Consider the following 11,020-nt stretch of genomic DNA (forward strand, 5'->3'; position numbering starts at 1 on the left):
AACAATGTTAATAGCCAGATGGTAAACAGTAATACCCCCTCATTTCTTCAAGGGCTTGGACAGCTGGTAGCTCTGGAGCTTGTGTTTGTCACAGGTGAAGAAGGCAAACCTGAACCCAGTGAAGTGACTGATGTAACAGCACAGCATCTCATCTGCTTTGACCCCCAAAACCCTCACACCACAGAGGAGAAGAAACTGGTTATAAGGAACTCCAGGTCTGTAGCTGCCATTGATCAATGGCCTGTGAGTGATGCCTGCAGTCTGAACATACTGTTAGGGATCTCATTTATGACACCATGCTCTCTCAAGCTGGAGAAACCTTCATGCACCTGATGAACTTTGTGCAGAAGCCTTGCCTCTTTTGCACCATTGTTTAGTAACTAAGGTTCAAGGATGTGCTTGTAAGAGCAGGGACTTTATACATAGATCAGACATTATGGCAACCATTAGCCATACCATTTGGTTCTGGTTGAAAGAAATATTTAAGAGGGTCATCCAGATGAGATTTATCTAACTTTACATGTCTGCAATGTCTACTTGTGCAATTGAGCCAAGCACCCTATACTCTCCTTTCATAGACCAGGGAAATAGATCATAAAATCACAGTGTTTTGGGTTGGAAGGGACCTTAAAGATCATCTAGTTCCAACCTCTCTGCACAAGCAGGGACACCTCCCACTAGACCAAGCTGCTCCAAGCCCCATCCAGCCTGGCCTTGAACACTTCCAGGGATGGGGCTTCCACAGCTTCCCTGGGCAACCTGTTCCAGTGTCTCATCACCCTCACACAAAAGAATTTCTTCCCAATATCTAACCTAAATCTCCCCTCTTCCAGTTTAAAGCCATTACCCCTTGTCCTGCTCTTGTCAAAAGCCCCTCCCCAGCTTTCCTGTAGCCCCTTCAGGCACTGGAAGGTGCTCTAAGGTCTCCCTGGAGCCCTCTCTTCTCCAGGCTGAACACCTCAACTCTCTCAGCCTGTCTCCTCCTCTGATCACCTTCATGGCCTCCTCTGGATTAGCTCCAACAGCTCCATGGCCTTCTTAATGTTGGAGGCCTCAGAGCTGGTCACATCCAGGTAGGATGCTTCTAAGGATGCAATTCTGACTACAGACATCTCCCATAGAACAAGACATAACCCCTCCTGGACTCCACCGATTAAAACTAGAGCCCAGTGTAACTAGCTAGTATTAAAACTTCCACATGGTTCCTACTATTGAGTCCTAATAGATTTAAATATAAACTGTTTGAAGTCAAGGAACATGTCCCCATGTACAGTTACATTGTACTGAACACAGGGCATCCTGAATTTGATCCAAATCAGTTGGGCAATCAGGGAAGCACACATGCAGGCTCCAGTAGCTGGAGGCTGCCAACCATCCAAGCATTGAAGAGATCAGGGCTGGTTTTAGATACATTAATGTAAATTGCTACCTGCTGCTGTCAGTGTCTGGAGGTTTGTTCTGTGACCTGGAAACCACACATGCATAGTGCCAGAACAGAATGCTGTTTGGGTACAGAAAGGGTGATTCAATTAACTGGGTACTGTAAACTGATGAAGGATGTGACTATGCCAATTTCCATGTTTTCTCTGTGTGATAATCATGACAGGAGTCTCTGCACCTCTGGTGTTAGCATTTGCATGACACAAAGCTGGGATAACTTCCTACTGCTGTAGGAAATGATACAAGAAATTGTACTACTTCAGTTTTATGTCGTTGATACTGACTTTGAAATTCCAGTGTCCTTCCTCCCCTTAGTAAGGCAAAGGTTTTGAGGTCAGCACGAGCAAGGTTTTAAAACCCATGAACACATTCCACGGAATGCACATCTGCTGAAGCAATTTAGTTAAGCAACCTTTCTGGAATACAAAGAATATTACAGAGCCATTGCTACAATCTTAACTGGAGCCACTGGGTTTGTTGATGTGTTCAAAGTCACAGCTTGCACTTGGATTAAATTCAGAATGTTATGTAGATCATCAGCAGTGGTCCAATGCAAATATACTGGGATCAGCAGAAATGGTCCTGTTGATCCCAGATTATTGAAAGAAGAATTGCAGATATACCTAGAAGTTGCATTACATGACCAGTTAAATAAAGCAGGAAAGTGTTAACCTATCTTGCATATTTATATCATGTACTTCCATATGTTCACATGTCCCCTGTATAATTTATATACCCTGTGCTGCCTCATCAGTTTTGTAGTTCACAAAGATTGGGAAGTGTAATCCTTGTAATTTTTAAGGAGAGGAATTCCCAACATGGAAAAAGAAACTGAAAACTTTCTCCCAATATCTTATTCAAAAATGTCTGTTTTTTTTAAATTGTAGCTTATTGCTGTTTCTTGATCTCTTTGCAGCCACGTAGAACTTCCTTTCTACTGGCAGATAATAAAGCCTAATCTGAAACCATTAATGCCAGAAGAAACTGCAGACTATGTGGAGCTCAAATATGATCAAGACACAGAGTCAGCCTTCTCCCTTAATCCTGAGCAGGGAGTTCTGCTTCCCCACGCTGATCATGAGTTTATTCTCACTTTCTTTCCAGAGGAGGTATGGCTTGTGAGTCCTTCCTATCTACAAAATCCAGCTGTGTATTTTTATGCAAGTCATAAAATCCTTGCTGTGCAGCTTTCTGAGTTAAATTTAATTAGCTGGTAATGTGCTTGGATAAACAGTGTTCAAGTCACTAAAAGAAAACATGTTTTGACTGCAAAATATGGGACAGTTTCTGATCTCATGTCAGTTTTGGTACTGATTGGACACAATTCATTTTACACTGAAACTGTGGACAGATCCTTGTAGCTGCAGCTGTGCTGGCTGGTGAAGTTACCACCCCCAGGCCACTACCAGCTCCTCCACAATGATGGAGTGGTGAAGGTTGGAAGGGACCTTAAAGATCACCAGGCTCCAACCTCCCTACTATTAGCAGGGACACCTCCCACCAGACCAGGCTGCACAAGCCTCATCCAACCTGCCCTTGAACATCTCCAGGGATGGGGCTTCCACAAACTCCCTGGGCAACCTATTCCAGCACCTTCCTACCTCATGGTGAAGAATTTCTTCCTGCTGTCTAACCTAAATCTCTCCTCTTTCAGTTTAGAACCATTACCCCTTGTCCTATCACTGCCCCTCCCCAGCTTTCCTGTAGCCCCTTCAGGTATTGGAAGGCCCTCTAAGGTCTCCCCAAAGCCTTCTCCAGACTGGACAACCCCAACTCCTTCAGCCTGTCTTCCATAGCAGAGGATCCTCTTCAACAGCTCCATGTCTTTGCTGTGCTGAGGGCTCCAGAACTGGACACAGCACTCCAGGTGGGGTCTCACCAGAGCAGAGCAGAGGGGCAGAATCCCCTTCCCTGGCCCTGCTGGCCACACTTCTTTTGATGCAATCCAGGACACAATTGGTCCTCTAGGCTCCAGCTCACACTGGTAACTCATGTCAAGCTTCTCATTTACTCCCACCCCCAAATCCTTTTCCTTGGGACTGCTCTCTTCCCATCCGCTGGAGTGAGCTGCTTTGGGGATGTGCCCTACACCTGCTGCAGCCTGAACAAGCTTGGTTAGCAAACTGATTATTTAAACTGTTTCCAACTGTAGCTTTTGAGGGGCTGAAATGGGTCCTATGAACAGCTGTGGGGTAAATTAAAGGGGTAGTGGTAAGTTTGGCAGGGAAATGGTGGTTTGCAGCTGTGGGCAAAAGAGGGGTGCAACAATGTGTGAATGCAGCTGTACCAGGAACTGTTGTCTTAGTTTCTGTTCCCCTGTCCATGTAAGTAAGGAGCATTAGCTCACTGTATTTAAAGAAATTCAATCCAAAGTAAGCCAAATAATGGGAGTATCCCCTTCTGTGGTGCTTGACAGACATAGGTATACCTCAGATAATTATGGAAGAGAAAATAACTGGGTTAAATCCTTTAATTAGTTAATAGAAAAACATACTGAATTAACATATATACTTAAATTAATATATCTCTACAATCAAATTGATCTTTTGCAAAGCTCTTTGGACTTAAGTCTTGCTTCTCTGTTTCCTTTTTTCCCCCCATTAGAATACAGAATTCATCTTCCTTTCCCATGACAGACAAGCAGTGTTTCTTACTCAAAATCAGGTTGAAGCTCAATTAAGCTAAGTACCCTGAAGCAATCAGAAGTTAGTACAGCAGTACTGATCTTAATCTGGGGAGCCTTTTGCAGATGCTTGGGTGCAGTATGCAATGTACTAGGGAAATAATAACAGGCATGTCAAGAATGAGTATTTTTCTTGGAACCATACACCATGAGATCAGAATCTGGCTTCATATTTTGCAAACATGTTTTCTTTTAGTAACTCTAGAGTTTGAATATTGTTCGTCATCCAATGATGATCGTTCATCCTTTAAATGTAAACTACTTTTTCATCTCCTTTTTAATCTTTGACATCACTGATTACTTGACATTTAAATTCTCTCCTTCTTCATCTGTGTAGCTGAAGAGTTACCACAATGTGATTCAGATGGTACTGAGGGACATCCCAGAATCACCTTGGTAAGCCTGGAAACAGTATTTCCCAGTTTGGCTATGCTATTACATGAAGTTACTGGGATTCTTCAGCTTTCTGGTGATGATGGACTGACAATTATGAAGGATGTTATCTGCACAACTAATTGTGGTACAAAGATAACACTGTCATTTTGTTTGTTCATTTCCCAGGCTTTCTGCTGAGATTTCCAGCAGGTTTTCCTGTTATTACTGTTTGTTGCAGCAGTCTATGACTTACAGACTTGTTCATGAGCAGACTGGGACAACTATAGTACATGAAAGAACTACTGTAATTTACCCAGTTTTTAACTGTCCCCAGCCTGAGCAAACTGCACAAGGGCAGTCTGTAGTTGAGAAGGTTTTGATGTTTTTCAGTTTTGATCTGGCAATTAAAAGATGGGATCCAGTTTAAACACCAGCTTAAAATGCTTAATAATTCCACTGTATTTGCTCCTAAAGTTTAGCAGAAGAGAGGGTGCTTCAAAACATCCCAGAATACAAAGCAGAGGATGTAATAACATTGGAAATAGAAGTTAAAGGATCAACAGAACCAGTTCAGCTTCTTCTGGAACCATATGCCATTATTATCCCTGGAGAAAACTTTATTGGTGTAAATGTCAGAAAAACTTTTAAGGTTTGTTTGCTTTTGACTTCACAGTTATCACTGTTACTGTGTCACTAGATGTCATAGGTGTTATTAGGAGATATCAGACAACCCATGTTGTTTTCTTTTTCCTTAAATATTTTATAGAGCCACTGTGTTAAATACAGTGCTTGTTTAATCTGACTAAATCTAGTGCTTTCAGCATAGATCCCACATCTGAGCTACCTGCCTCAAAAATCTCTTTTTGCAGCATCCAGGGGGTGATTCATTTCATTCTATAGGCTAAGACAGGTCAGAGGAATTGCTCCAGGTATTCTCGATTTGGCTTTGTGTTCAGTAAAGGGAATCTTAGGAGATGAGGTCAGCAGAGACCTGAAATTCAGTCAGGTGAATCCCACTTCTTGTCCTTGTTTTCCATCACAAGGAGAAAGGAAAGGGAGGACACAGCAGTGTCATCAAAATAATAGTAGTCAGTGCATGGCACTGGGGTTAAGACTGCTCAAGTCAGAGGTTAGATGAAGTCCTGGGCCTTTCCACTCCTCCTGTGCTCAGTTTATCTCAAGATCCAGGTGACAGTACAGCAGGTTGTAGCTAGATTCAAGGTATATTAGTAGGTCATAATGTTTAGTGGTGATCAGGAGATGGTGAGAGGTTGCAAAGTAGTGGATTTTGCAGTGCATCAGTACCCTCAGCAAATTGCCTTGTTGCTGTGGAAGCTTAAAGTGCCTTAATTATCTCATTGTTTTTAATTGGTTTAGATGTGGAATAACAGCAAATCATCGATTAAGTACACATGGGAGAAAATCATAGCCCATGACATCATGGAAGTTGAACCTCATTCTGGCATCATAGGTAAAGTTTCTGTGACTTGCAAGCATCAGTTAATGACAGAAATATTTAAATTGGTAAGAGTGGAAGGGAAAAGTTCCAGAGCACTGGAACACAAGCTGCAAAACAAGACCTGACCCCAGCCCACTGCAGCCAGCAGACTTCATTTGGTTTTAGGAGCTTCAATAACAGGCCTGCAGCACGTGGTTTCTTTGCAAAAGGGTGAGACAGGACCCTTAATTTTTTTTTTTCTAGATATGAATAAATGCTGTGAATTTGAACTGCTAATTACTGGAAGCAAACCTGGGTGCATCAACCATAACGTGCAGTGTAAAATTGAACACAGTCCAGAGCCAGTTGTGCTGCATGTTGAGGCTGCTTTTAAGGTAAGGTACAGTTCAGTGTTGCAGGATGACTAGCCATGGGGCCTGGCTACTGTCCATACAAACCTTTTTGCCTCTTAAAGGCCTGACAAATGTAAAGCAGCTACAAACAGGAGGTATTTTTGCTGTCTAGTAACTATTGAATCAAAGTCCCATGACAGTAAGATTTTTACTGTATTACATGCAATGCATTTGCTTTCTGCTGTTCTCTGTGAAATTGAGTATTAATCTTAGCTAATGTATGCTTCTTAATTAGGCAGTTTTGGCAGAAGTGTCCATTCTGACATCTGTTTTCTGGTGTCCTAGGGTCCACTTCTTTGTATTGATCTCCCATCACTCTGGTTAGGTTTGATTAAGCAGGGTGAGAGTGTGTTAACAACCTTTGAGATTAGAAATCTGTGTCAGCTGCCAGCACGATGGAGAATGCAAGAAAGCCCAGCTTGTCTGGCTGAAAGGAATGAAGAGGTAAGTCACTGCTGTAGCTGGCTATGCTCTCTCTTTAGCTGTTTCTTCCTCATGCTTAGGAGTTGTAATATTCATTCCAGAGACAAAATATGTTAATTTCTGTGACTTAAGAAACTGGTTCTGCATGGTTCTAGAAGCTCACAAGTTCTTTTGAGATTAGATGTTTTGTTGCAGTTTTTCTCTGTTTATTAGAAATCCTTTGTCAGCCTGATCCAGAGAGACTGTCATCCCTTGGATGACAGTAATTTCATCTGATGATGATCTGAATAAGGGGGAAAGACTTTATCAGAACTGAGGCTGTTAAACACTCCTCTCACACACCCACATCAGCATCTCAGCACCCACTAAGTTTGGTCTTTTGGCTTAAAACCATACCTTTAAAACATTTTAAAAACATTTAAAATATTTTGGGTGTCTACCAAAATGACTTTTGACCACAATGAAAACTAAAACTGTTGTTCAGTATGAAATAGACTGTGATGTGTTAAATGCAGTCCAATCCAGTCTTTGACTTCAGCATTTCATATCAAGTAACTCAAGCACCTTGGAGTAATACTGGTGGCAAAGAATTGAGTGAGAGCTGCAGACCATCACATATTCCTAAAATTAAAAAAAAAATAAATAAAAAATTGTTTATTGTGATTGTTTGTGGCACAGATTGGGCTTTGTAGCTAGATTTCTCCTTGGTGTCATGTGTTGAAGGGGAGGGAAGAAATCCAGATTCTGGGTAAGAGCTTTTTGTTGCAATAAAAGGCCAAATTCTGCCTGTAGGGCTCTTTATGTAATTACCCATGTGAATAATTGAGTTCACTTGTTTAATGGCAAAAGTGGTCTAAATGCTGTTCAGATGTTCTGTTTTTTCTGGACAGACTGTCAGGTTTACAATCCAAGGAGGATCTTGTTAAGCAGGAACTTTTGATTGACCACGAGGAGGTGGAAGCCTGTGAGAAGTTGTGCTGTATCCCCATGAGTTCTTGAGCTTTGTTTTCTTTTCTGTGTATCATGTAGATACCTCACCAACTTCGGGTGAATGCTGATGGTACAAGTCCTCCAGCCCTTCCTTCTCACTGTTACTCCTTTATTCCCTGCCATTCCCAACAATTCCCAGAGAGATGTTAGACTTCATCTCTTGAATTTATTATCCCAGAGCCCTTTTATATCCCAGTGAAGATCACAGATCAAGTGCTCCATTTCTCCTGCATAAGAGCTGCTCCTTTCCCTTTCCCTTTCCTTTCCCTCTCCAGCCCCCACCCCACACTGGTACTCTTTCTGATTCCACTTGTCCATGCCTTCTTTCTTGACCTTCTGTCCAGGATTATCCCCAGTTTGTGGCACCTTGCATAGCTGCTGCTCAGCCCCTCCACTTGCCAGGAGACAATCGTTGCTTCTTTATTAGCTGTCCCCATAGAAGCAAAGTCCTGCCTCCTTGTCTAGCCAGGCTTTCACAAAGCTAGCACTGTGCTTACTGAAATCATAGACTCATACAATAGTTTGGGTTGGAAGGGACCTTAAAGTCATCTAGTTCCAACCCTCCTGCATGGGCAGGGACACCTCCCACTAGATCAGGTTGTTCTGAGCCCCATCCAACCTGCCCTTGAATTCCAGGGCCAGAAAGAAAGGACATTTCTGAGTTAAAACTAAGTACATGCAAGTCCTAATCAGACCGGGTGGTTTCAGCATTTTACTCTTGCTTTGCAGGCATCAAAGAAATGTGTGTTTCCTCTCTCCTAGGTATCTCCCTTTACCATTCATCCATCTGCTGGAGAAATGCCTCCTTTGGGTACGTGCACTGTGTCAGTTGAGTTCACATCCATGCTCTGCCAGCGTCTCCAAACAGTATTACAACTAGAGGTGGAAAATGGAGAAGGGAGGTAAGGGGGAAAAGTGGCCTTCTGCTTTGTTTTGTCTTGAGATTCACACATGATTTTCACTTTAGGTAGCTTTATCTCCTAAAACAAAAAGCACGTTCTAGAAAGTCAGGGTGAGGTTGTGTAACCTATCAAGGAACTATCTAATCAATAATATTGCTAGATAAACATAAGCTTCATTCTTTCCAGCTGTTGTATGTCTAGCACATTTCATTCATGCTAACAATAGACCATCTGTGTGTTTATTTTCAGTCATCTTCCTGTTTTTGTTGAAGTCCAGACCCCCAAAGCATGCCTGGTATCTAGTCATCTACTGTTCCCTGAAATTTATGCTGGAGTTCCTGTTAAAGCAACCAGCAAACTTTTTAATCAGACACTGCTGCCAACAAAATACCTATGGGGAAAGGTAAATGGGCCTCTAATGGCTGAGCAATAGAGTAGAGGTGGAAACTGTAATTTCTATCAAAGTACCAGCTACTCCTGAGACCAACTTTTATGCAAAGATTACCTAGCAGATGATGTTAATATGCTCTTACTGTTGGTGAATCATCCCTTGGAGAATGGGTAGGCAGAGATGTTAGGGGAAACAGGATGGAAACTACCAGAGTGCTAACAAAGTACCATGAGTTTAGGGATTGCATTTCATTCAGCAGAGCAAAGAAGCAATGGTGATTTGAATTGTGTCTAAATTTTGCTTAAAATTAACATTCTGGGTGGGATTCAGCTGACAGATTAGGACCTGTAAATTTAATGTCAATATGTAAGCTGTGATCTGAACTCCCTTTTCAGTGAAGTCTGAGCAGGAAGTCAGTCACTAGAAGATACATGTCTAGTGTTGTTGTAGGCCCTGTAGAATTTTCTTCTTCACCTCCAGGCAGGTGTGGTCTCCTGTAAATCCAGTCACACCAGCTTTGTGGGGCTTGGCTACCCTCTGTGCCTGTGTTCAGACAACTGAATCCTATCCCATCTGGACAGTCAGTGGAGTCCAGAGAAGTACTCAGCTCTCCCTAAAATGGGCACCTGCTTTGGTCTGCAGAATGCTCTCTGGCACATACCAACTGGGTGGCTGTTGACTCCAATGGTAGTGTTGATGCTCACTGTGCATACAATTAGGTTAATTAATCTGTAAGCTAGATTCTACTGTCAGTGCTTGGTCATTCAGATCTAATCTAACACCCATGGTTCATCTCAGTTGCCTCCATAAAAGCATCCATTGCCATCTGAGATGTTCTTAGAGGCCCAAGGAATCCTAACTGAGCATGTGGATGATATAGGAACTATGGGAAGATATTTTGGAACATCTGGAGCCCAAGAGGGATGCCCCCACAGCATTATACATGGTATCTGATTTTTGTGTGTGAGTTGAACCCCTGGATTAATGCCATGTGCATTTAGTCAATCAAGGGTAGATTTAAACAAGATACAAGGAAGAGAATTTTTTACAATGATAGTGGTAGAGCACTGGCACAGGTTGTCCAGATAGGTCAGAGATGTCCCATCCCTGTAGTTGTTCAAGGCCAGGTTGGATAGAGCTCTGAGCAACCTGGTCTAGTGGAAAGTGTCCCTGGTCATCACAGAGGGGTTGGACTATTACTTTTAATGGTCCCTTCCAACCCAAACTATTCTATGACTCCATGAATTAGGGAAGGTGCCAACACCAGGATTGTCTGTGTAGGCCACCTGTGTAGCCAGTGGAGAGAGAGGTGGCACCTGTAGGATCCTGCTGCAATATCAGATGAATGTTTACTTAATCCTGGAAAGATTTGTGACTGCAAGAGGGACAAAACTGACTGTGTTCCCAGCCCAGATGCCTCAGTTGGGCACCTGAAGTAATTTGGAATGAATGTAGGCAAGAGGATCTTATCAACCATGGGGGAACTGTAAAGCAAGCTTCTTCAAACTGTATGTGTTGTTACCCAAAAGTGTCCTAAACCTGAGAATAACTGGTTTTATAGTCCTCCTTGATCAGAAGAGAAAATCTGAAAGAAGCAGAGGTAGGTGAATGTCTGTCCTTTCTGTTTGGCAGCTCCTTGGAAGTCAGGCATCTTTCTGCTCCATCACTGTCTCCCCAGCCAGTGGCACCTTAGGCCCAAATGAAGAAAAAGAATTCTGCATAGAGCTGTCAGCTAACCTTGTGGTAAGTTGGAAAACTGACACAATTTAATCAAAAAGCAACACTGGCATTCTCATCTCATCTCCATCTGGCAAAAAGAAGGATTTTTAATGCTCTTTTTTTCTGAAGAGTATCTCTGACATTGCTTTGCTTTAGAGGCACCATAGCTGAAGGCAAGCATTCAAACAGTCCACATGGTGTGCAATTTTCTACCCTGCCTCTTTGTTTCTCAACTGCTCTTGTTTT

General features: G+C 42.5%; 1 protein-coding gene across 1 annotated transcript in view; it reads left to right on the forward strand.

The window, feature by feature from the left end:
- The window catches only part of DLEC1 (DLEC1 cilia and flagella associated protein), a 40,438-nt gene that overhangs the window by 11,545 nt on the left and 17,873 nt on the right, over positions 1 to 11,020 (forward strand). Inside the window, exons 14-23 of the mRNA XM_051612772.1 lie at positions 53 to 215; positions 2,357 to 2,549; positions 4,461 to 4,519; positions 4,973 to 5,147; positions 5,876 to 5,969; positions 6,201 to 6,331; positions 6,635 to 6,793; positions 8,525 to 8,664; positions 8,914 to 9,067; positions 10,688 to 10,798. Of these exons, the coding sequence (XP_051468732.1) occupies positions 53 to 215; positions 2,357 to 2,549; positions 4,461 to 4,519; positions 4,973 to 5,147; positions 5,876 to 5,969; positions 6,201 to 6,331; positions 6,635 to 6,793; positions 8,525 to 8,664; positions 8,914 to 9,067; positions 10,688 to 10,798 (1,379 nt within the window). The remainder of the gene's footprint in view (positions 1 to 52; positions 216 to 2,356; positions 2,550 to 4,460; positions 4,520 to 4,972; positions 5,148 to 5,875; positions 5,970 to 6,200; positions 6,332 to 6,634; positions 6,794 to 8,524; positions 8,665 to 8,913; positions 9,068 to 10,687; positions 10,799 to 11,020) is intronic.

Source organism: Apus apus, chromosome 2, assembly GCF_020740795.1.
Source record: "Apus apus isolate bApuApu2 chromosome 2, bApuApu2.pri.cur, whole genome shotgun sequence".
Taxonomy (NCBI): Eukaryota; Metazoa; Chordata; class Aves; order Apodiformes; family Apodidae; genus Apus; species Apus apus.